General features: G+C 32.0%; 2 protein-coding genes and 2 long non-coding RNA genes across 5 annotated transcripts; 3 read left to right on the top strand and 1 right to left on the bottom strand.

The window, feature by feature from the left end:
• The first annotated feature begins 313 nt into the window (after positions 1-313).
• On the top strand, positions 314-1216 carry LOC118492436. Its single transcript, XM_035990443.1, has 2 exons — positions 314-397; positions 468-1216. The coding sequence occupies exons 1-2, from the start codon at positions 366-368 to the stop codon at positions 1105-1107; spliced, it is 672 nt and encodes a 223-aa protein (XP_035846336.1). The 5' UTR covers positions 314-365; the 3' UTR covers positions 1108-1216.
• Positions 1217-11122: 9906 nt separating this feature from the next.
• On the bottom strand, positions 11123-13061 carry LOC110939504. Of its 2 annotated transcripts, XR_002592306.2 has the most exons (4): positions 12954-13061; positions 12725-12857; positions 12232-12533; positions 11123-12161 (listed from the first exon to the last, which is right to left on the bottom strand). It is a non-coding gene; the product is annotated as an uncharacterized LOC110939504 (long non-coding RNA). The 2 variants fall into 2 exon arrangements; XR_004893691.1 differs by having other exon boundaries at positions 11123-12533.
• Positions 13062-14917: 1856 nt separating this feature from the next.
• Positions 14918-17660, top strand: LOC118492437. The gene is made up of 3 exons (XR_004893692.1): positions 14918-15068; positions 17462-17520; positions 17619-17660. It is a non-coding gene; the product is annotated as an uncharacterized LOC118492437 (long non-coding RNA).
• A 6338-nt stretch (positions 17661-23998) lies between these two features.
• On the top strand, positions 23999-25396 carry LOC110942368 (calmodulin-binding protein 25-like). Its single transcript, XM_035990444.1, has 2 exons — positions 23999-24962; positions 25130-25396. Exons 1-2 carry the CDS (start codon positions 24209-24211, stop codon positions 25231-25233), a joined length of 858 nt encoding a protein of 285 aa, XP_035846337.1. The 5' UTR covers positions 23999-24208; the 3' UTR covers positions 25234-25396.
• Positions 25397-26222: the final 826 nt, after the last annotated feature.

Genomic DNA, 26222 nt, shown 5'->3' on the forward strand with positions numbered 1-26222 from the left:
GAGTTTAAGATTAGGGAAAAAAAAACCTAGACAAGTTAACACAATATAAATTGGAACTTCACTATCTTCCCGAGTCATTTATCGGGGGAGGTGAGGGGAGGGGAGGGGAAGGAAAATTTTCTCTCCTAATCTCTCCAATTTGGGAGGATGAATATATGGTCATATTTTCTTCCCTTTTCCCTCCCCTCCCCCTGTTAAATGAAACTTGAGAACATGATTTTTCATATTTTCATCTCTTTTCCCTCCCCTCCCCATGTCACCGTCTAACTTACCTCACCCTTTACATGTGTGATATATTGGTTTTTGGTATTTAGTGGAAGTGAAGGTCATATTTTGTTAGGTGTGAAAGCTATCATACTATACACATGGAGTCGTCGCCATCACGTTCCAATTCCGAGTAAGTTTCATTTTGATTGAGTTTCCTACTTTTCCCGCTGTGATAAAAAAAGTAAACTTTCGTGTTTCAGGATCTTGATGCTCGCCCTATCTTTGCATAGCATTGCGTTCATGTTGGCATTAACGAATATTCGAACTCAAATGATGAAAGAAAATCAATCTGCTTTTGAGATCAACGGAAACAGAGTGTTTATGATCGTTGCTATTGTTGCATTAATTATGGTTGAAGTCACGTCTGGGATTTTGCTTTGTACAAATATAAGGGGTAAATGTTACACCATTTTGCAATTTATTGGTCTCTTCTCGACAAGCTTTGCTCCTTTCTCGCTTTTGAAGGTGTTGGAAATCTTACCCGGAGACAACTTGGCGTGCTATTTATTCAGTTATGTCTTCTTTGGGAGCATATTTGCATTATTTGCATGCATTATGATTATGTGTTTTAGAGATGATAATGATGACAAGAACCTCAACAAGAGTTCATGCGTTTCTATTTTCACTTGCTTAGGACTTGTTCTTGTACCTCTTGCACTTGTGTTTGTGTTATTTGTCCCCAAAAATATCGATTGGATTGTGTATTCGGTCATATATCCATCCATTGGAATGGAAGTTATATGCTTCTTTATCCTCGTCGTCAAGGACTTAATTTACATCACGATTACTTGGGACGATAAACAAAACTTGGAAGCTCATCAAGGGATCCAACATACATGACAAGATCAACAATGACTTGGAAGCCAACAAGACAAGAACAACAATCGTCCTTGAGTTAGTTACTTACTTACATGCAGGCTGTCTTTATTTTACAACAACAGCATATGTTTTTTTTTTTTTAAATTTATTAATATGTTTCTGGTTGGTATGGAATTTTGTTAAAAGTGTTATATTGCTGTTTGCTACATGTCTTTTAGAGTTAGACTATTATTTGTTGTGTTTGTTGGGTTGAGACTTGAGAGTAAGCTACCCAATAAGAAGCATGAATGTAAAATCACTAGATTGAAACTTTCTGGGAAAAAATATTTTATATTAGACCATAAAATTTGGGTCCTAAAAAATCAGAGGCCTTTTTAAATAGGCTAAGTGCCCACCTTCGTACCCTCCTTGTATTTGGGCCTTGGTTACGTGTTACCAAAAAGAAGGGAGTAACTTGAAAAGGATGAACCTTATAAAATTAAGCGATGTTAAATGAATCGTGTTTGCTAGTTCACCATATATATAAATGGAAATATAACACGGATCCTAAAATCGTATCAAACTCATGAAATCAAACACGACATATATTTTGATATATTAATACTCTAAAATTACAAATTACAGCAAAAAATAAAATTGTATATAAAATAACTACTTTTAATCTAATGACCATTTTTTTCTTTTATATATCAAATCTTGACGTAATATAAGGAGTTTTAACTTTTAAAAAACGTATTTTAAGAAGCATAATAATAATGAGTCAACCTACGAAATCGCCAAGTCAACAACATCTAGTTTACCCAGAATTTTGTGTGCATGTTTGACAGAAAAAAGATCCGAACTCGTTTAAACTAAACCTAAACCATGCATATTTTATTAGATTCGTGTTGTGACATCCTAAATCATAGAAATTGTCGTTATCACTAAAATATCTTATGGATTCAGTTATAATATATCACACACACACACACACACACATATATATATATATATATATATATATATATATATATATTTCATTATTCTTCCTTTAAACTTAAACTTAATGTATGTCTTAGGGGTTGTTTGTTTAACTCTTAATGGTTCAGACCTCTTACTGATTCAGCACTTAATGGTTCAAACTGTTTGTTTCACAAGCAGATGTCTGAATGGTTCAGATATTTACCTCTGAATGGTTAAGCATTATACTAAGTCTGCATGGTTAAAACCACTAATCTGAATTGGTCAGACATTTGCCGCTGAATTGTTAAACATTATACTGACTCTTAATGGTTCAGACTTCTTACTGATTTAGCACTTAATGGTTCAGAAGTTGCCAAACAGCTCTTTAGTCTCATTGTTTGAAAAAGAAAGTCGAATTGTGAGGCTCGTTATTTAATCTCTTTTTAATTCAAATTATATATTGTAAAAGCTAAATTAAAAGTGATTCGTATCTATACTATATAATAAAAGAAATCATTTTGCGGACACTTGTCATCATATTAGACTATGTTTTATAGATAAGTATTATTTTAATTTAATATTTTCTAATTAATTATAGATAATTCTCCTACTAAATATTATTTAGTTTAATTTCTTATGGATAATTATTATTTAGTTTAATCTTCTTCTCATTTATAATATTACTAGGTTAGTTCCCCGTGTGTTACACGGGTTTGAACAATTTATACTTTATAATAAATATTTCTTGTAAATGCAAACCAAAGACGAAGATATTTATATACCAAATTGACATGAATGGATTAATATAAAGATGATGTATGTTAGTGTTATAAAATTCATCAAAAAGCATGTAATTAAATTGTCGTTGAAAATAATACAAAAATAAATATATTATATAATACTTATTATTGTATTTACGTACTACATTATATTTATGTAATGAGAAATAAAATGTTACAATTATAACTCGCATATTACCGAAAGTAATTTGAATCCAAAAAATATTCACATCGTTCATAAATATCTATATATTTATTTGTACACAACATTACATCTTTTATTCATAACTTTACTATCTCTATCTAGAATTAGTAGTTTTACATGTCTCTACTTTTAATTATTAATAATGCCAGATACAATTGACTATGGATGAATCCAGTAATGCTAAAAACAAACAAACCTTGGATAGTGACTGACATTGGCTTATATTAATTGTCATTGCAAAACCGACAGATAGTGGAAGTGGAGATCTATGGATATACAGTCGCAATGCTACATAACAATTAATATAAGCCAATGTCAGTCACTGCTTACGCACATTCCTAGACTGGCTCGTAGACTTTTCCGGTAACTTGATTAAAATCTCATACACAAATATATCAATATCAAAAAGGTACAATAATAATAATAATGGTAGTAATTATAAATAATACAAATAACAGTGATAATAATAATATTAATAAAACAATATTACTTTTTGTCATACATATACATTAATAGTTATACTAAAAAATATATATTTTTTTATGTATAACAACATTATCCCCTATATAATTTATCAAGTTTTGTGGCTATTTGGTTTTTCTCTTTCTTAAAATTTGTAACACTCCGATTTTTTTCAAGCATTAATAATTAAAATAATAGTTTTCTTTTTGTATTATAACATGATAGTTTGCTAACAAATTAATATGGAATTTAGTTAAATAAAGGTGCTTATTAAAATGTTAATTAAATAATAAATTAATCGGTTCAAAGCAATTTGAATGTATCCGTTATTGTTTTTTTTATGTATTTATTAATATTTTTTTATATAAAAATATGTAATCCTTAAAATAGATTAATGGATTTCAGATTATAAAAATAAAAGAGATAAATAGATTTAGTTAAATTGATGATTATTACTACTATTATTATTATTATTATTATTATTTAATAAAAGAGATAAATAAAAAAATAAGGGTAAGAAATTACCAGAGAATGACACATGTCCAAAAAAGATTTTTTGTTTATTAGGATAGAAAGATAAGATAAGTAGGAAAGATAGTTATTTGTTTTAAAAATATATTAAATTAATAATTTAGATTTTAAGATAATATATTATTAAAGCATGATAAAATTTAATATTAATTTATTATTTATTTATTTAGTTCATATAAGATAAGTATAGATTTGATGATACCTTCTATGAATGACACGTGTCCAAAACTTGGTTTCTTTTATTATAGTAGATTTATTTAACTAATAGAGTAAATTACGATTTTGGCCTCTGTGATTATATCACTTTTACTCTTTTAGCCCAAAAAGATTTTTTAACATCTGAGTCCCTAACATCTTTTTTTCTAATCTTTTTGGCCCCTAACGTCTTTTTCCTAACCCTTTTGGCCCCTAACATTTAATGGATGGGGTTAGTGTTAGGGGCCAAAAGGGTTAGAAAAAAAAAGACGTTGGGGACTCAGATGTTAAAAAAATTCTTTTTTGGGCTAAAAGGGTAAAAGTGATATAACCACAGGGCCTAAAATCGTAATTTACTCTGACTAATATTATTTATCATTTATACATTTACGGAGTTTTAAATAATGGGTTAAATTTATTGAGACTTCGTTAACAAATTTTGCTACAACAAAATAATCTATTTATATCAATCTAAACTTTTATCTATACTATACTATATAACAGAACATTAATGTGTGACACATGTCGTTTATTGTAGGTATTTATTTTATGACTTTCTCCCCTCACTTCCAAACTTATCTTATATTAATTAAATAAATAAATGAATAATGAGCTAATATTAAATTTTATCATACTTTAAATTTCGAATACCATTCTTCTATTTTTCTAATAAAATATTATCTGATTTAAAACATTTTAAATAAAACAAATTATTTATCACGAAAACCAAACTTTGTATTAATATATTAAATATTTTTATTTTCACTATACAAATTTACATTTACTAACTTTTTTATTATTTGGTATATAAAATTACATTTACTTAACTCGTGTAATAAATGAGGTTTTAAAGATGTATTATTTTATTATTTGGTAAACAATATTACATTTATTCAACCCGTATAATACATGTGGTTTTAAAGACATAACTTTTTTTATTTCGTATATAAAATTATATTAATTCAACCCGTACAATATGGTTCTTATATATATAACTTTTTTATTATTTAATATATAAAATTATATTTATTCAATCCGTGCAATAAAGGAAGTTTTTAAAGATATAATGTTTTATTATTTAGTATATAAATTTACTAGGTTAAACCCCGCGTGTACACGCGGTTTAACCAATGAAAATACTTTAAAGGTTTAATTGTCTAAAATGAAACCAAACTTTAAAACGTTCAATCTAAAGTTATATGTGAAGTTTACTGTTAAGAGTATCAGTACAGTAATAATATTCATTATTTGCCTAAAATCAATCATCCTTCCAAATTCCAAATAATACTGTAAATAAACTGAAATAATACAATAAAACATAAATCCATTCAATTTAAGTGCTGCTAAACACCACAAAACTATAAACCTATAATAAATATAGTTTCTGCAAGAAAAAAAGAAATCAAAGTGAGGATTACATAAGTATATGCCCAGAAAAGTTACAAATCAAGAAATGAAATTCGAAATTAGGTTTAGAAAAAGTAAGTTCTACCAAGCATTTCTTTTCCTCTGTCTCTTGCTTCTGCTATGCTTTTCCTCATATATGATCCAAATTCAGTTGTTTCCACCCTTCGAACCCCATAACATTTTCCCTTAACACTTGAGCCCGCCCTTGTATATATAAGGTTCATGATTAGATGCATGGCAATGGTGGATATACGACATTAAAAGAATGAAACATCGTCATATTTGCTATTTATAAAAATATATAGAAGCATAAGAGAAACTGTTTTGACTTTCGATGATTGTTGTTATATATACTCTCTTAGTTGCCACTGTCTCGCAAATGCGATGGCAGGGGCAACAAACAATAGAGCAGCCCCATCCGACATCCCTCCAGCCAAGGCTCTAGTTGCGTTAGTTTCCACCAGTAAATATGATATGTTTGATAGAGCCTGACTTAAAAAATTATTGTAATGTGCTTGTAATATTATACAGCTAAGCAATGAGTAAAGTGGCAATCTAGACCCAATCACTTTAGTTGATTGGGTTGATTCGAGTGAATTTACCTCCAACGCTTGTACATGGGACGTTTTATAAAACAAAACAGGTCAAATAGATCAAAAGCCGGCCAAAGTATGTTTTAATGCACAAACTGTTCTATAACATTCTAATTTAAAAAAAATGGATAAATCGCTAAAATAGTAATTTCATCATATTTGACACACTAATTAATTATTTGTAAAAAACAGGACCATTATTCAAGCTAATAACAACAAAGCCAACGATTATGTTTTAGATGGGAAAATAGAATTCTAGATAGTCTTGATGATTGTCATGTGTCTTAAATTGGTTTACTTTATTATATGTGTGTGTGTATATATATAGATTGATAGATAGATTTAGTTATATAATTTATATTGCAGTTTAAATTATTTAAATAGATTATATCATCAAGCCATCCCACTTATCATAAGCGAAAAAATACCGGACAGAAAAAAAATGATGAACTTCATGAGATAGTAATTTATTTTAATTAGTTTAGGTCATATATATGGCAATTAATTTTTATCAGTATGCTCTAGTTTCTTTAATTTACTTGGTAGATGTAGGTAATTTTTTTGAGTAAATTGCCATTTTAGTCATCGAGGTTTGTCCAAATTTGACATTTTATACCAAATAGTTTTTTTTCCTCTCTTGGTCCCTGACTTTTCTCTTTTGTTGTCATTTTGATTATGTTGCCTAACTCCATCCAAAAACCCCATTTTAAAAGAATGGATCAAACCTGCAAGTAAAAACATTTTTAAAATTAATCCCCAAAACACCCCTGGTTAAAAGTGGGGTTTTTGGATGGAGTTAGACAAAATGATCAAAATGACAATAAAAGGGAAAAGTCGGGGACCCAGAGGGGAAACAACAATTTGGACTAAAATGGTAAATTTGGACAAACCTTAGAGACTAAAATGACAATTTACTTTAATTTTTTCAAAAGAAAAAAAAACGGAAGCGAACTTCAATTCTATTTCTTTTCATCAAAAGAAGTTTAAAATTTATCGTTAGATATTTTAATAAAAAATATGTTTTGTTAATATGAATATGAATTTTAAGCCAACTTCAGTTCTAATTCTTTTCATCAAACGAAGTTAAAATTTATCGATAGATATTTTAATAAAGAATGTGTTTGGTTAATAAACTAATTATGAATTTTTTTCTAAAAGAGATTAAATTAAAATTAAACTAAATAATAATTATCATTAACATATTAAATTAAACAATATTTAATAGAATGGGAAAAGTCGGGGACCCAGAGGGGAAAAAACAATTTGGACTAAAATGGTAAATTTGGACAAACCTCAGAGACTAAAATGACAATTTACTTTAATTTTTTCGAAAGAAAAAAAAACGGAAGCGAACTTCAATTTTATTTCTTTTCATCAAAAGAAGTTTAAAATTTATTGTTAGATATTTTAATAAAAAATATGTTTTGTTAATAAACTAATTATGAATATGAATTTTAAGCCAACTTCAGTTCTAATTCTTTTCATCAAACGAAGTTAAAATTTATCGATAGATATTTTAATAAAGAATGTGTTTGGTTAATAAACTAATTATGAATTTTTTTCTAAAAGAGATTAAATTAAAATTAAACTAAATAGTAATTATCATTAACATATTAAATTAAATAATATTTAATAGAATGGTTATCTATATTTAATTAGAAGAGATTAAACTAAATAATAATTATCTATAAGATACATTACCTAATATGATGACAAGTGTCCCAAAATTGGTTTCTTTTATTATATAGTATAGAAGATTTACTCAACCCGTGTAATACACGAGGTTATAACCTAGTTGGATTTATATAAAAAACACACCTTCGTCCAGTATTTGAAATTTATAAAAAGAAAAGAAATATAAAATCGACTAAATAAAGTTAAGTATAATATAATACTATAGTTTAGAGCTTCAACCAGCAAAATAGATAGTGATTGGTGGCATGGTTACTTACAAAAACCGTTTATTATTTCGTGGTGTTAGGTTGTATGCCTCTCTATTCTTAAAGCAACCCACTAATGTTCTAAAAATCGTTTTGGAACAATAGCATTGTTATGAGACTCTTTTTAAGTAAAAAGAAAAACTTATGGAACGGTAAAGAATCTTACGTGTAAATCCATCCTACTCGGGGCTATGTCAAGGTCGACTCCTCGACCGCCATGAGACCATGCCCCCTAATGCGTGGGAACCGGATGGAATTCGTAAACCTTCAGCCCCCGTCAAGTTCGAACCCAGGATTAAAGCCCCGATTTGTCAATTCACCCATATGTCCATCGAAAATGGCCAAAACGGAAATTGAACGTGCGTCTCCACTAGAGAGGGCAGATCAATTAACCGCTGGACCAAATTCTCAGAATGGACGAAGAATTACTAATGCCAACAGTATCACTCGCAAACGTTTGATTTGTCAAAATCGTTGCGTATGTAAATATCGTGCGACAAAGTTCTTGACCACTGCATTTTTTTCATTATAATTGTGCTTTAACAGCCAACTGTTTTAACGGGAATTGGGACTCATGGGTCTCGTAATTTATAAATTAAGCTTGGTCTTTTTAATAGTAACGATTTATAGAATAACATAAAAGTAGTAGCTATAAAAATAAAAAGAAATAGAATAAAGTAATCGGGGTCCATGCAGCAGCCATCGCCAAATATGGCGGGTTCTTCACTCAATCCCTATGCAATATCCACCCTATCCCTACACTTCTTTTCTTTATTCTGTTTCTTTAAAATAAACTAGTATGCCCCGTTCATATTACGGGGAGTTACTCTATATATTTCTCAACTAACTAAAACAAAATAGAGTAAAGTATCCGGGTAGTTTATATGGTTTGCTCTGATTTCACCTTTAGTCTCTATATTTTCAAAACTAGCAGGAAGCCCGCGCGATGCGGCGGGAGCTACAATTTACAATGTAGTACTCATTTATGGCTAGTTTACCAATCTTCTCGTAATATATTGTATAGTATGTATGTTAATTTTCTTATTATGTAGTATCTTACAACTCAATTAAGTCAAATTATCAATCCTCACGTGCTACATTCTTATTCTTATCAAGCAATATAAGGAACTGGCGACACAATATACATTAGTGATTCATGAACAAGTAGAAGATAACAAAATTAACTAATTTGAAATGGGGATTGTTTAACTTATACGTGGAATTGATTTTAATAAACACATGTTTAATTTTGTTCTTTTAACTAAACATTTTAATAAGAAAAATAATTTACCGCCCCCGAGGGGCGTATTGATTCTAATGTAAATCCGAAATGATTTAAAAAGTTGCATTGATTCATAAAATGTACCCATAAAAAATATGGACAAGAAAAATAAGAGAACAAATAAAAAGTCCGATTACACAGTTACAAATTAATTAGTTATAGTTAGTTAACATGTGGAAAACATATACGGTTATAAAGATTATGCAAGTAATTAACAAACATCTAATAAAAGTCCGAGTAAAGTAGAGTAGAGGAGAGTTGAGATGAGCTGGTAATTCACGTAGCTCAAGTCCTTCGATTGCTTTGTGCACCATAGTTGGTAAAAAAGATGGTTAAAAATCCAAAAATTATCATCTTTGGTTATGGCAGATACAATTATAACTCATAAAAACATCAGTGTAATCAATAAAACAAAAGAAAAGTAATCCATCTTCCTCATTACCTCAGCCCATGTCTTCAGTATACGAATTTATAGAGATTTCAATAAAATAACCGAAAAGGGGCAACATCTAAGAAATTAAACACTATAAAGAAGCAACTTAATTATGCATATATGTGTTGTAATGTTAGCTTTGGGAGTTTTTCCAAAAAAAAATGGAAACTTTCCTTTTTAACCCTAAAGTTTTAATGTTTGACAATTTAAGTTTAAACTTTTAATCTTTGTTTCCTTTTTAACCCTAAAGTTATATTCTTTGACAATTTACCCTAAAGTTTATTCTTTGACAATTTACGTTTAAAATTTTTAATCTTTGTTTCCTTTTTAACCCTAAAATTTTAATCTTTGACGATTTAAGTTTAAAGTTTTAATCTTTAGTAATTTAACCCCTTTGATTAATTTGATTTTTTACTTCCAATTCAAAAGTTTCCATCTTTTGCGATTTAACCACTTTGATTTTTTTTTTTTTACTTACGTATTGTAATCTTGGCTTTGGGGTTTTTCAAAGAAAAAATGGTTATGCATATGGTTGTTGTAACCTTGGCTTTGGGGGTTTTTCAAAAAAAAAAATATTTTTTTACTTTTCACCCAAAAGTATTTCATAAATTACTTTTAACCCAAAACTATTTGTTTTTTTACTTTTAACACAAAACTTTTTATCTTTTGCAATCTATCCTCACAGATTTTTTTACTTTCAACTTTGGTCCTTTATAGTTTTCATTTTTCGCAAATTTTTTCGCTTTATGCTTCGTTCTAAATTTTGTGACTTAACACATCGCAACGTGCGTCTTTGGTTTAGCGTTTTTACGTTTCGTTCTAAATTTTGCGAGTTAACACGACGCAATGTGCGTGTGTGGGTGAATGTTTTTACATCGTCTATTTTTTCCCGTTTGACAGGTTCAACATAACGTGCGCGTTCTAAATCGACTTAGTTATAACTAAAGAATCCCCGCCGCATTGCGGCGGGTCGTAATTCTAGTTTAGATTTGAAAAGAAACGCTAATGCCATCCCCGCTTTTTTCCTTGGCTTCAAAGACTTGTAAATTATGCTTTAATATTTGCACCTCTTAAAAACCCTTAAAGTTGTAGGTGTAACATGTTGTACATCGTGCTTTGAAGCACTGTGCCTCTTAAAAAGTTGCAAATTACCAATCCTATCTCTTTATATTCAAATGTTTGATCAAAATCTTTTAAAACCAAAAATAAGATAAAAGACGTTAATAAGATCCCATCTAAGATTCAGAAATTTAATTTTTTAGCTATACATAACAACTTATTAACACTATTTAAAAATTTTATATTATATCTTACAATTAATTTAAGTAGAAATTACATTTAGCCTAAGTCTATGACCCTAAGGATCCATACAGACTTCAAGCATAAATGTCTTTAGATCAACCTGCAACCAGCATATACTCAAATTTTTGTAAAGGCAATGTTAGTAAGATACAATATGAAATACACGCTATGTAAACAGTTGAATAGTTGATTAATGCCATTTAGAATGAAATTCCTGAATGCTACCTTTGGGATTAACATACTGTGATTAATGTTTAAATTAAAAAGTTGTTCGCCAATTTAAGTGCTTGCAAAGAAACTGCAATTCTTTAGCAGAATATTTGAGAGGGGAGAAGAATACCAGATATATAACAAAATCATATTTCCCAACTTCTTTAACAGAAAGGGTTGAGAATACAATTGTGTTAAGAGTTCACTAAGCCATACTTAAAAAGAAAGTGGGATGTTGCTAAAGTTGTGTGACCACAATTATAACATATTACGATTAATGGAACTTCATCAAGTGATTGATTACAATCTCAAACTCCCTAATAAAGAGTGAGAATTACCACATAATGCCCCTATAAATTATCAAAATAATGCCGAAATAGTTAACAACAGACTGCAACATTGCCTTTAAAAGATTAATCACCTAGCCCAACCCGACCCGTTGTAGGCCTCTTAAAACAGGACATGTATGATAAGAGAAAATGAACTACCTTTAAATTCGTCACAACCCTCTCCACTCAGAATGCCTCCTTAAACAACAGGGTTCACATCCATGTTTGGTTCCTTTCCTTTAAAGTAATCCCTAAGGAGTTGTTGAACTTTTGGAATTCTGGTATTCCTCCAACAAGAACAATCTCGTCGATCTGGCGTTTCTCCAGACCTACATCTTCCATGGCCTTTTTCACAGGTCCCACTGTCTTTCTAAACAAGTCATCGTTCAGCTCTTCGAAATGTGCTCGGGTCAATGGCTCCGAGAAATCCAGGCCATCGAAAAATGACTCGATCTCAACATGGACCTGGTGTTTATCATCAAGATCAAGGTGTTAGAATTTGTGTCAGATAGACCATGAAAGAAGAATTACATACCACGCCTGCTGCAAGATACCGAACTATGTTCTTATGATTGAACCGATTAATAAAGATATGTACTGAAAATAATACAAGATAAAAAGAAAAGCTAAGTGTATAAAACTTAGGATTTGATTGATATTGAACCGATAACATATACAAGAAGAATTGATCGAAATTTAAACATCACCTGTTGAAGTTGAATAATCTTCTGCTTCTCGTGGCTACCTGAATTAAGCAAAGAAAGCTCCTTCACGGCAAAATGATACCCATGTTTGCAGAACATGAGGAAAAATATTTCAGAGGATGACATTCCAAATCTAAGAAGACACAGAAAAGAAACAGTGATGTAATTTTATAATTGTGAACCTCATTAATAAAATCTGCATAATGATACATTTAGTATTGTAGTGTATGTACGTCACTGAACCCTAAATGAAAAGCAATACCTTTACAATCACAACCTATTCAAAGCCAACCTAAGAAATCAAAGTTTGGATTGTCAGCAAACCTGAATTTGATCGAGAATTAAGAAAAGAAGCAGCCTTTCATCACCCTCCTTTGAGCGTCGATGGGAAAAGAAAGAAACAACAATTAACTTTAAAAATGCTCATCATCACCACCTTAAGATTAGTCCTGCAGATCTGCAACCATACAACGATAACACAAAAGAAATTAAATTCGAACATACTGATGGTCTATACATAGAAAGCTTGTGAGTTTGAAATTAGAGAAATAACCAAGGAATAGAAAGAAAGTGATGAATTTTTAAACTGGAGAGAGAACTAAGGAAGAGAAAAAACGTGAGTTTAAAATTTGAAATTGGATTAAGGCTTTTTTTTAGGAGGTGGTGGTTTGAATTGGTGTGGGGGATATGACACATTTATAAATACAAGCATCACAAAACGTATTCGATAATAGTAAAGTCAATAAATTTAACTCTTACAATAATTACTTTTTATGTAATTATTCTACTTCTTTGCAATGATCACCTATACACTAAGGCATCATTAACTTGTACTTTTTAATCCGTACGTCAATACTGACCAAAACAACTATTGAAACGTCGACAAAAGTGAGTAGGTCGCCATAGTACCTCTAGATTTTTTTAAAACATTATAGTTTATAAGACATGGCAAGAATACGTAAAAGAAAATTTTAAGTTTGTTGTGGAGAGGGAAACGTGTAACTAATTATCTATAATTTTGTTAAGACTTAGGGATTTAAGTGTAACAAGTTTAGGGGCTAAAAATAAATAGTATTTAAAGCATTATGGACTTGTACATTAAAGCATTATCAACTTATACCTTTTAATCCGTGCGTCGATATTGAACAAGACAACTACCGAAACGTCGACAAAAATGTGATGGTCGTCATGCTAGCTTCAGATTTTTTTTAAACATCATAGTTTATAAAATACGTCAAGAAAACATAAAAAAAATGATAAGTTTGTTGTGGAGGGGGGAAGTGTAACTAATTATCTATAATATGGTTAAAGCTCAGGGATTTAAGCGTAATAAGTTTAGGGGCTAAAAAATAAATAGTGTTTAAAAGACTAAAGTACCCTCATTTTAGGGGTCTATCTATAAATAAAGGGGGGAAAAAGTTCTTATTTTTTGGGTATCTTAAAATACCCCTCACTCATGCATTATAATATAGTATAGATTACAGCTATAGTCTGTTGGATATTTTAGTGTAATTTGAGATTGCGCGTGACATACAAATAAGAGTGCACGCTTATTTGAATGTCATCGGGACTAACGGGGGATCCAAGGGGGCAGCGCCCCCGAGAGAAGCGGGGTCCAAGGGGCGGCAGCCCCTGGCGGGGTCCAAGGGGCAGAGCCCCTGGCTGGGGTCGAGCTAAATATGCACTTTTGAAACATGAGGGACCAAAGGTGTTTTTGTTCAAAACAAAAACTGCAGGCAGTTATGGAAAACTGAATATACGCTCTCTCAAACGTTTTTTCCAAACCCTAGACGAATCAGCAGTTCGTCAAATCCCTCAAAATTCTCTCAATCAAATTCTCATACAGAAATCTAGAATCAAATCTGATTTTATCCGATCAAAGATTGGTAGCCACTCCAATTGTTTGATCTGAAAGTGATTACACGACTTCAGATTTATCCGAGCAATTTCGAAATTTTCCAACATAGTCTCTAACTTTAACAAATTCGTTCTCGAATAGTACCTGAAGCGGATGTGGGTTAGTTTTAATCAAACCATATTGTTAATTTTATAGACTAAATGCCTCCCTGATTATCCGAGAGTGACGACATGCCTCCCTGATTATCTGGTTTTATGAAATTCCCCAACAAATCACATTGTTAATTTTATAGACTAAAATGTCAAGTAATGAAAACTATAGATACATAAACCATAAAAATGGACTAAAACCAAAATTTTCATCAAACCATATATAGATGAATCAACTATAGCAAAGTCAACTTTGAATAGCCAATATTGCTATACTATTATATAAATATGGTTAGTGAGGCTTCATGAATAGTATTTTTTTTTTCATTTTTAGTTTCATTATAAATAGCATTTTATTTCAACTTAAACATCTTATTTAATGCTGGTGTGGTGGTAATTGTGGATGTTGGTTTAGCAAACATCACAGGTTCGATTCTTAATACCTTACTTTTTCCTCCATTTTTGCTTTTTTCCCCTCTCGCTTGGTATGTAGTGCCACGTGTTCGCAAGTGTACACGCGTCCGCGTATGTGATTCTTCACTGCATGTATTTTGTTTGACAACACAATTGAAAGTCTTTTTCTTCTTCACTTGGCTCCCTACGGCTTCCTTTTAAGTCCTTTTCTTCTTCACTTGGCTCTCTACAGCTTCTTTCCTTACAGGTATGGTTGCTTAATTTCCAGTTATTAACACTTTTGGGCATCAAAATTTCAAGTGGTTTTAAAAATATTGCTTCTTATTGGGTTTTATTTAGGGCATGCTTTTGGTTTTAGGGTTCACGCTGGTTCTTAAATTGAGAGTTTATGAATTCCAATATGGTTTTTCTTATTTTAGTTTTAGGATTTTAAGTATGGGTTTAAAGGCATTTTGAAGGAAATGTTTCAAATTGATTTGCTTTTGGTTTTGATTTTATCCCCAAAATATTTGGGGGTTCGTTCTTTCTCATTTTCAAAGATGCAAGTGGCATCTTATTTTACACCTCTGATGTTCTTATTTGATTTCTATTCCATTGGTCAATACGAATCATCAAGTAGCATGTAGTATCCGATTTTTTTTTATGAATTACATGCGGTTATAGTAATTAGCGACTGCGTCCTTCCATCTGCATCGCAGTGGTTGTGACATCCGGGTGAAGGCTCGGCTCGGGATTCAACCCGGGTTCGAGTCCAACGGGGGCGAGCGGTGGTCGAGTAGTCGGCCTTTGGACATAGCTCCGAAAGGGTGGGTTTACACGTGGAAAATAGTTACCCGTTCCAAAAAAAAGTAATTAGCGAATTTTGGGGTTTTAAAAAAATTTGGAAGAAGAATGTTAAATTTGAGTGATTGTTTTTACAGGAGTGGTATTTTTTAATCAAAAAAAAATCCCCAGATGAGGTGTAATTTTTTGATTAATTTTGACAAGAATTTGAAGAATTTTGGTTTATGTTGAGATTGAAGGTTACTGTAACATGGATTTTGCTCTAAATTGCTGTTGATGTTTGATAAAAGAGGTTTTAGAATTAAATGAAGTCACAGTATTTGTAAGAAGAGGATAACAACGAACTCAGGTTCGTGGTAAACGTTTACATGACGCACTTTACATGACACACATTAGATGACGCACAATATGCTATGCCCTATAGAGTCATTGCATTATAAATGGTTTCTTTACTTGGTATACTTAATAGTTGTACCGCGATACTTGGTATGAAGTAGTTGCATTCTGACGGACCACTACTATGTGATTATATTACGTTGAAATCAAATAGGGTAAGCTTTCAAAATTGTCGCTTTTATAGCATACATGTTTCTATTAAAGTATCAAGAATAGGAATGATTTTTTTTATATTTTTTACCCCAATCGTTATCGCGATGCTACTCATCTTAGTTTCCATGTGTGCTTTATATCCTTTACCATTTTTCCTTTATATGAAATGTGGCTTATGACCTATGAGTTGGAAGATGCACTCTAGATTCATGTGTATGTTGTTATAATGGTTTGTGTAAAGCATATAGACACTAATGGGTCAGATATACCCTTGATGGTCTTCAAAACAAGAGAATACAACTTATCGACCATCGTGGCACTATAATAACGTTTCGTTTTCATTAAGTAGGAAACTTGGTGTTTTATGCTATGGATCATGCTACCATCTACCCGCATTTCAAATAAAAAATGTATAGATTGTTGACTAAAATGTTAAATTTGTTTGTTGACAAGTTCTTTATTTAGTCACAAACTGTGGATTTCAATTGTGTCATTACTATTATGCTATTATACGTGTTTTGGCATTTTCATATTTATGTGTGAAAGAAGAGGTTGCTTTGAGTAGAAAAGATGATGAACTAGGAATCTGAATAGGTTTTATATGTAAGTAAGAACCAGTTGGTTAGTTATTTGTTTCATGTTTTGTTTAGCTTGATGAATAATAGCTTTGATAGTGGTTAGATGTCCTTGAAATATTTTAGTTTTATCTCGGTACCGACTTTTAACATTTTCGCTACCGGTTCGATGACGGTCCGGTACCGGTATTTACCGATTTTACCCTAAAATAACGATACCACTTTAAAATTTATCCCACTTGACATTTGAATTATTAGGCTCAATGCTAATTTTATTTAAAAAAATAAAAATAAAATATAACTGTAAATTCTTGGCCGACAATTGTCCATCGTGGATACTGAAACGGTGCCGGCAAACAAGTATCCGCATGGCATAACGGCACTTTTTTTCCCTAGGCTAAACAAATGGACGCCCACTGAATATCATTAGTTTCTCCGGAGCGAATAATCATATATATGATCATCGGTTGTACTAGACGCGCTTATTGCTTATAGGATTTTTGTAGATTGTAGACCGTAGGTTCCTCATATTTTTACAATGTCATGGAGAAAGGTTTGGTTAAGAATTTGAATCAGTGAATGAAATGCGAGAGTGATACTACATCTTCTAGATAGATAGATGACACCTTTTTTTTTTAATTTTTAGGCTTATATACAACTATGTGTGCACACAGCCTCCAAAAAGCTCAGCCACTTATTAAGATATAGTAAATTTTTTCTTTGGGTATGGCAGGTTGACAGTCACATGCAACCAGCAGCAAGTGTTAGTTCTGAAGAAAATATTCGTTGAAGGTATGGTCCTTCATTTAAAATATTGTATGTTCGGTTGTGTATTTCTTTACTTTCATTTTTTCCCATGACGCGTTTATTTTAGTTGTTTTTTTTCTCAGGTTCACTGGCGTTTCCATGTGCATTCGCATAGTTGACTAAGGTATGTTCCTTCACTTCAAATTATTGTATGTTCGGTTGTGTGTTTATTTAGTTTTGTTTTTGCCCCTGATGCTTTTATTTCAGTTGTAGAGTTTGCATAACCTGATGTTAAATGTTGTAGCTCAGTCTAGACAGTGTGAGGTTTTGTTTGGTTAGCGTTTTAGGTTTGCGTGGCGTTTTTGTTACACTTTTCGTTCCAGTGCCTTTGTTAGATATGTCAACTCCATCCACCAGTAGGAAGAGGAAGCGAAAGGCAACTGTAGTTGATGGTGAAAGCGGGGAGTCATCATCGTCTTCTGGTTTTATCCTCGGTTCTCAAACAGCTGCTCAGTCAGTAAGGCGCTCTACAATTCTTAGGGCTTCATCGTTCCAGCGTGTCCTTCAAAGTCCATTGTCCGCACAACCTAATACTCAGGTGAGTGGACAAACGGCTTCAACATCAGGTAGTGTGCCTGCGCCTGGTCCAGCGTATATTGATTTGGGGGATTGTACTAATGTTTGTGAATATTGTGGAGCTCTTTTTTGGCACGAAGAAAGACTGAAATCATCACCTCAAAAAAATAGACCAAGGTACAATATGTGCTGTAGAGAAGGCACTGTGCGAATTGACTTTCCAAGGGAACCACCAGTCTATATAAAGGAATTGTATTCTATGGCGCATTTTATGGAAAATATACGCGCTTACAATTCCATGTTCTCAATGACTTCCTTCGGTGCACATGTAGATCATGAAATTAATCATACTCCCGGGCCCTATGTTTTTAAGGTTGCTGGTCAGGTATCACATTGGTTGGGGTCCTTATGTCCTCCCGTGGACAACAAACCACGGTTCCTTCAGATGTATATTTATGATACAGAAAACGAGGTCGAGAATAGGCTTCGGTTTTTTGAAGGTGACACTCGGAGTCCTTTATCAGCAGACATTGTTTCTACTCTTGCTCGAGTTCTTTCAGATGTGAACGGGTATGTAAAGCTTTTCAGGAGCGCAAGAGATATATGTTCTCTTCAGGAAGTCCCAAATTTTGCGATAAAACTGTACAATAGTCATACCCGAAAAAACTATGAAATGCCATCTACTGGAACTCTTGGTGCTATTATCTGTGATAACGATCCGTTAGCAACTGACTATGACATCGTTATCCATAGCAAAGATGGTAATCCAAGACGCGTTAGCAAGTTGCATTCTTCGTATATGCCGCTTCAGTACCCGTTGCTCTTCCCCTTTGCAGAGCAAGAGTAAAGACGAATGTGTCAACGAAATTGATAAGACCAAAAAGATATCGAGATGTGTTTACATCGATCGAAACAATAAAAACGAATATCAATTTCGTTATTGACGTTGTTTGGTCAGTATTAAACCGTTCGTTTTGTTACATGTACAACACCAGGTTCGATTGAAACTTAAAAAGGAAAAAGAAAAACCAAAAAATAGAAAAGAAAAAAATCATAAAAAAATCATAAAAGGACAAAAATCATTATAGCTAATAAGTTTATAAATTATATACAATAATAATTTAACAAATGCATTTTAGAATAATCAGTATTGTCTTTGTTATACCTTGGGATATTGTAACACTATGTTCCTAGTAACCACGAGTGGATGACGTTTGTCATCCACAAAACCTACCCTTCTACTTTGGTTGCAAATAGGCAATAAAAGCAAACCTTTCTTCTAGCCTTTGTTAAAATTATATTTATAAATTTAGACACAACATGTAAGTTATGTTATAAATTAAAATTATAAAACCTTTTGAACTAACTTTTTTTACATGTAACTCACACCCCTTTTAATGCGACTTCTTCACACCCCCTTTAATTCCACTTGTTTGATACTATTAACCCACAAAGCACTTTGATACCTTTTGAAATTGAAATAATATTGTAAATTTTTGTTTCAAATTAAGAAAACCATTTAAACTAATAATATAAATTCTATGTTTGACTTCTTTGGTCAAATACAATTTATATGGTTGCACATGGGCAATGAGACTAGCCAACCATATGTTTAAGTTTGACCCGTTTCTATCGACTGATTACCTATTTTCCTCTTCTCATTCTACTTTGGCTTTACAAAATACTATATTCATAAAGTTAATTAGAAAAAAAATCGTTTTTTACTTTAAACTTATTATATTTTCATTGGTTGGTAACTAGTCCTCAAAAACGACTTAATTTGTCACGTGTATTTCACTTGATGACATTCTAGTAATATACCTTTTTCATCCACTCAGGTTAAAGCATCAAAAATTTTCAAAGTTGGGATTTTAAAAATAAAATTAAAAAACATCAATTGAAGAAAAAAAAAAAAACAGTATTGATTGGTTTCCAATCTTATATAAATGTTCATTGTGAGTTTGGAATCAAAACATCAATTTGTTGTTTTTTTTTTCTCAAGTTACCAGTTAATTTGAGTAATGCAAAGTGCAATATTTTAATTTAAGAAAATGCAACATTTGATTTACTTTAAACATAACTTATATAGTTATTTGATTATTATTTAAAAAGTTGCTTAAAGCAATTAAAATTGCAAAAACCGTGAGAACATGGATCCTAGACAAACATATACAAAGATGTTGGATATTGCTTTGGTTTACTCAATTTAAAATTGTTAAAAACATTATATTTTAACGCATAAAGAATAACTAAATGAGAAACAACTACATTATATCCTCCAAAAACATTCAAGTTTTTATTTAAAGTATTATATCAATAACGGCATCAAAATATATTAAATTTGCCGTTCAAAAAAAGTATTAAATTTAGTATGTATATCATAAATATAAGCAACAAACTACAATCAACAAAAAAGCAGCCAAATGTTGGAAGATTGTTGGAGGAAATTCAAGCTTTGGGGTATATTGCGCAATCAGGCTAAGCTCATGGGCTCTCATAGGATTCTTGGCAGAATTTTGACCTGTTATGTATGGGTGTATAATGTGTTGATGTATATGTACCGGTAAAGAATGTTATTCAAGGTATTATTCGGGACCGGTAAAGAATTTTGACCTGTTATGCATGGGTGTATAATGTGTTGGTGTATAACTGCGGATGCTTTGCGAAAGAGGGGAATTCCGGTTGGTGAAGGCTTGTGCCCCCTATGCCGGTCTGAAGAGGAGTCTCCAGTCCACTTGTTTACTTCATGTCTGGTTGCTTCGGTGCTGTGCAGGGGCGTACCCACATTAAATTAAGGGTGGACGGGCGCACCCCGTGAAAAAATATTTTTTAGTGTTATTTTTCGCCGGAAATCCCGACTGCACCCCATGGAATTTTTTACCCGCACCCCTTGAAAATTTTCAACCGCCCCACTTAGAAAAAAAATAATTATTAACCATTTATTCCCTTAATTATTTGATCCAATCAAAGCCTAATTTGCAATCAATTTTTATTAACACAAGCCCAAACCTAACCTAAAGAAATTTGGACTAAATAAAATAACCTAAACCCATCCACCCATTCACCCATTCCATTTCCAAATCCCGCCCCCAAAAAAACTCCCAGCGACTTGACACCACTGCTCACGACCTGGTGGCTTTTTTTTTACCAGAAAAACCAAAATTCCGGCTGGACCGACCCATATTACGTCAGAATTCCAATATAGAACTAGTATGGTTTATTTATTTATTTTGTTTTATGTGATGATTAGGAGAAAATATAGATGAGTAAGAATGTAATAAACTTATGGCGTGTTTAGTATCTTTAGATGATATTTTGGAACAATGAGTAAGAATGTAACGAACTTATGCCGTGTTTAGTATCTTTAGATGATATTTTGGATATATCTCAAAAAAAAAAAAAAAAAAAAAAAACCTGTAGGGCACAATTTTAAATACGTTTGTAATTTGTAATGACGTTTAACGTGTTTTTGATAATTTGTAAATTTTAGTTTGATGTTCTTTTGTCTTACATGATCCGACCCGACCCGCTATGAACCGATATTTTTATACAGCTAGGGGTCTAAAATCTTTGAAAATATTCCGCACCCCCAGGAAAAAATTCCTGGGTCCGCCACTGGTGCTGTGGCAGAAAGTGAGTTCTTGGTGTCGCATTCCCCCTATTTACGCTTTTTCGGTCCGTGACCTGCTGGACGTCCACAAATCTGGTTCCCACAAGGCTGAAGCAAAGAATGTTATTCAAGGTATTATTCGGGTGGCTTGCTGGTGTATCTGGTTGGCGCGCAACAATGCTATCTTTTCGGGAAAAGAGGTCAAGGTAGAAGCGATTTTCAGTGAAGTTAGATCTTGGGGGTTCTTATGGTATAAACATAGAATCAGGAATAATCCGATCTCGTGGTCGGATTGGTGTAATTATGTAATTAATTAGTGTTGTTTTGGTTCCCGGCTCGGTCTTCGGGCTTGGGTGTTTGTTAATGAAGTTAACCTTTCAAAAAAAATATATATATGTACCGGTAATGTTAACTTTCCGTTGATTTTTTAGTATAAAATTGTTTTGTTGGCCATTAAAAAAATAGAAATGTGATTCTCATTAACAAAGTGGTACTAAAGAATACTCCAAACCTTCAGTAGAACCACTTGATAGTGTGTTCAAAAGATGATCTAACATTTCATGTACCAATTTTAACACAAGTAATTGTTTAATTTTTCATAAAACTTGTATTTAAAAAACAAAATACTTTTATATAAAAATAATTGTTTGTTATATAAAATTATTGGTTTTAACATACCTAAATGCAATTACAATATAGGCGTACAAACTAAACAAGCTAACCAACATATAATATTATAAAATAGGATACATTACTAGTATATTAAATGATTTTAAATGCATATTTATTTGAATAATTAAAGAAGGCTTTTGTATAAATCTAAATTCACCACATTAAAGTAATCATGATCATCAAACATTTATATAAAAAAAAAGGTTTAGATTTTGATATTAATGAAAGATTAAAAAAACAAAAAAGAGTACTAGTAGTATCATCTTTCTTTATAATCAAACAAATTAATATTAAATCTTATCATACTTTAATAATATATTATCCTCAAATATAAATTGTTAATTTAATATATTTTAAAAACAAATACCTCTCTTTCCTACTTATCTTATATTAAATATATAAATAATAAATTAATATTAAATGTTATCCTAATTTATTAAAAGTATAACTTTTTTATTAATTGGTATACAAAATTATATTTATTCAACTCGTATAAAACGCGGGGTTTAAATATATAACTTTTTTTATTATTTACTATACAAAGTTACATTTATATAACACGTATACACGAAGTTTTTAAAGATATAATTTTTTATCATTTGTTATGTAAAATTAGATTTATTCAACACGTGTAATACACGAGGTTTTTAAGGATACAATTTTTTATTATTTGGTAGATTTTTCAACCCGACTATACACGGATTTTTTTAAAGATACGACGCTTTTAGTATTTAATATACAAAATTACATTTATTTAGTATGTGTAATACACATGGTTTTTAAAGATATAACTCTTTTTAGATCTATTAAACACGTGTAACATACGGGGTTTTTAAGGTTGTAATATTTTTATTATTTGGTAGATTTATTCAACCCGATTATACACGGGTTTTCTTAAAGATACGACGTTTTTAGTATTTAGTATACACAATTACATTTATTTAATCTGTGTAATACATATGGTTTTTAAAGATATAACTATTTTTTTACTATTTGATATATAAAATTACATTTATTTAACCCGTACAATATACGAGGTTCATAAAGATATAACTTTTTATTATTTAATATATAAAATTAAATTTATTCAACCCGTATAATACACGTGGTTCTAGCCTAGTGTTGTATATGTTTTATATTTATCCACCACTTGTGGACTAGTAGATGAGATCTTTACCTAAACTTGACTGGTTGTCTAGAACTGATGCTACACCTTGTCCCTCTTCTTAGCCAAACTAAGCAACGCTCCATAAATAGGTAGAAGAAGACCCCGCACTTGCAATAAGGAGATTTTCTTCTGATTGCGTTATCCAATGAAGACCCAAGTTCAATCTCCATATGTGTCACTTTGGTGGATTAGAGAATGATGAATAGAGCCTAACATCTTTGCAGAGGCGTCAGATTATCTCCCCGTGTATTACGTTACAGAGTGTTCAACTTTTGTGGTAGCACAACGTCTGTCAAGTAGCAGTTAGCAGAATGGTTTCCAAGAGGAACGTTCAAGGCAAACTCTAAAATCAGCGTAGGCTCAGTTAAAACAACAAGACTCTGTAATTTAAGAAGTGCGATAACTTAAATTGCCGTTAAAAGAAATTTCTTTTTACACCTTTTCAATTTAGTTTCCTCTAGACCCCATAAACCGACCAAACATCACAAAACCACACCAAATCCTCCCAAACTCACAACCCTCTTCTCTTCAACAACCTATACAACACGCATCAAAACATGTACCTTAATCTAGTTCAACCAAATTCACACCTGGCAAAACCACCATCTTTTTATTATATTATTCCCATATAGAGACACAATATTGACTCTCACTTTCTTTCCTAATCTCTTTCCATTTTCATCTCACCACTTTTCAGTTTTCCCCCCATGGATTCCGGCAACAGCGGCAGTTTACAGTCCTCTAGCGGCGGCGGCGGAGATATAAACCACTACCCCATACCGATTCTCCAATCCCCCTCTAATTTCTTCAATCCGTCGTCGTTTTCACACCCACTTAACCCTAACCCGTACGATCTGGATTCGGATTCTGTCTGGTCCAGAAACCCGACTCCGAATCCGATTCACAACTCTTATTATCCGATAGATGATAATAATAACAGTAACGCTGAAAAGTTAGGTGTAATTACGAAAAACCCCAAAAAACGTACGCGTGCTTCTCGGCGTGCACCAACAACCGTTTTAACCACCGACACAACTAACTTCCGACAAATGGTTCAGGAATTTACGGGTATCCCAGCCGCGCCGTTTTCTACGTCAGCATCGTCGTCATCGGCTAGTTTTTCACGCCGGCTTGATCTTTATGGCTCGGGAATGGCGCCGATGTTGAAGCCGTCGGCGCAGAAGGGTCATGTACAAGTACAGACAGCGTATTCGAATAATATAAGTGCACCGACGAGTATTTTACAGTTACCCCCTTCGGAAACTTTTGGGGTTACGAAACAGCCCCTGAATTTGTCTAATTTGCAAAATCAGACGTTTCCGTTTCAGTCTTTTTCAGAAACGACTCAAGTTAATGTAAGGGAAGTTACGGAACATTCGGATGCGTTTGTTGGTTCGTCTTCGATGTTGTTGAAAAGATGGAGGGGTGAAAGTGAAAATTTGGTGAATTTTGAGGGGAGGAATGGAAATGGAAATGGAAGCAAAACGTGAAGACCGGTCACGTTAGCCGGCCCGCCACTGTCCCGGTGATGTGGGGGGCGTCCCCCTCGGCTGTTTTTGCAGCGACCTCCCGCGTCAGAGACTAACGTTTAGAGGCGAGAGGGCAAGGGCTAGGTAACGAGAATGGAAATGGAAATGGAAATGGGAATTCTCAGAACGTCGTCGTTCCGATGAGAAATGACGGCGGTCAGTTACCAGGTAACGAGGATTCCTGGATTTGTCCTTCGGATTGATTAAGGTTAATTTTAATATGTTTTTGTTTTGTGTAACAATTTTAGGTAATAATTTTGTTATACCAAATTACAATGTGGGATATAGGGTGATTTTTGTTGATTATTTTATATCAAAATCACCGGTTTATTATTAATAAACGTATATTATTAACATAATACTAATAGTATTTTAGATTTGTATAATTTTTGTGTACTGTAGTCTGTAGGCAGAAATACGGTTGTACATATTTGGTAATTTGTTAAAAAAAATTTGGTAATTTGTTAAATAAGTTTCAAGTGTTATTAATATTAAACATTTGAATTGTGCATGAAAATATGAAATCCATGCACGCTCATCAATTCATCATATGTTTGATTCGTTCCAGAAAATTAAAATATTTTCTCTTTGTATTAAAGTAACTTGACTTTTGAGTATTTTAATTTGTAAGAAAATTATATAACTTTTGAGTTTTATAACGAAAAGGCTGTTTTTGTAAATATTAATGATCTGTACGAGTCTGTTTGTGTATGTGTAAATATTGATGCTCTATAATCTATACGTATTTTAGTATTTGTGTAGCTGCGTGTGTATGTGTAACGAGAGTGTGTAGAATGTGTGTTTTATGTGTGTATTGGATCTAAAAACACTTGTGTTTTTATTAGTTAAAAGCCAACTGAAACTCAATATACAATTTAGAAACCCTAATTATAATTCATATTTATTAACTTTAAGTGGTAAATTAAAAACCGGTAAATGTCAACGTGTGTAGCAATTACTTGGTGATATATGGTCTAACATGATAGTTAGAAAAAATAAAAAAGTATTTTGTTAGCAACTTAATCATAATTACATCACTAGTGATCTTAAGAAAACATAATATAAAGATCAATGCATGATAAGAAAAACTATAATTACGAAAACAAATAAATAATACTAACTAAATATGAATTTTCTTATAGTAAAGTTAACCTTCATTTCATCCAAGTGATAAAGAACTCTTCTGACTTGC

The sequence above is a fragment of the Helianthus annuus genome, chromosome 5 (genome assembly GCF_002127325.2).
Source record: "Helianthus annuus cultivar XRQ/B chromosome 5, HanXRQr2.0-SUNRISE, whole genome shotgun sequence".
NCBI classification, from domain to species: domain Eukaryota; kingdom Viridiplantae; phylum Streptophyta; class Magnoliopsida; order Asterales; family Asteraceae; genus Helianthus; species Helianthus annuus.

What these genes read in the sequence shown, in the direction of transcription:
- LOC118492436 (XM_035990443.1), top strand. Translation starts at nt 366, where the DNA reads ATGGAGTCGTCGCCATCACGTTCCAATTCCGA. An exon ending in CCATCACGTTCCAATTCCGA is followed by an intron (nt 398 to 467) that starts GTAAGTTTCATT and finishes TTCGTGTTTCAG; the next exon opens with GATCTTGATGCTCGCCCTAT.
- LOC110942368 (XM_035990444.1), top strand. Translation starts at nt 24,209, where the DNA reads ATGGATTCCGGCAACAGCGGCAGTTTACAGTCCTCTAGCGGCGGCGGC. An exon ending in GGTGAATTTTGAGGGGAGGA is followed by an intron (nt 24,963 to 25,129) that starts ATGGAAATGGAA and finishes ACGAGAATGGAA; the next exon opens with ATGGAAATGGAAATGGGAAT.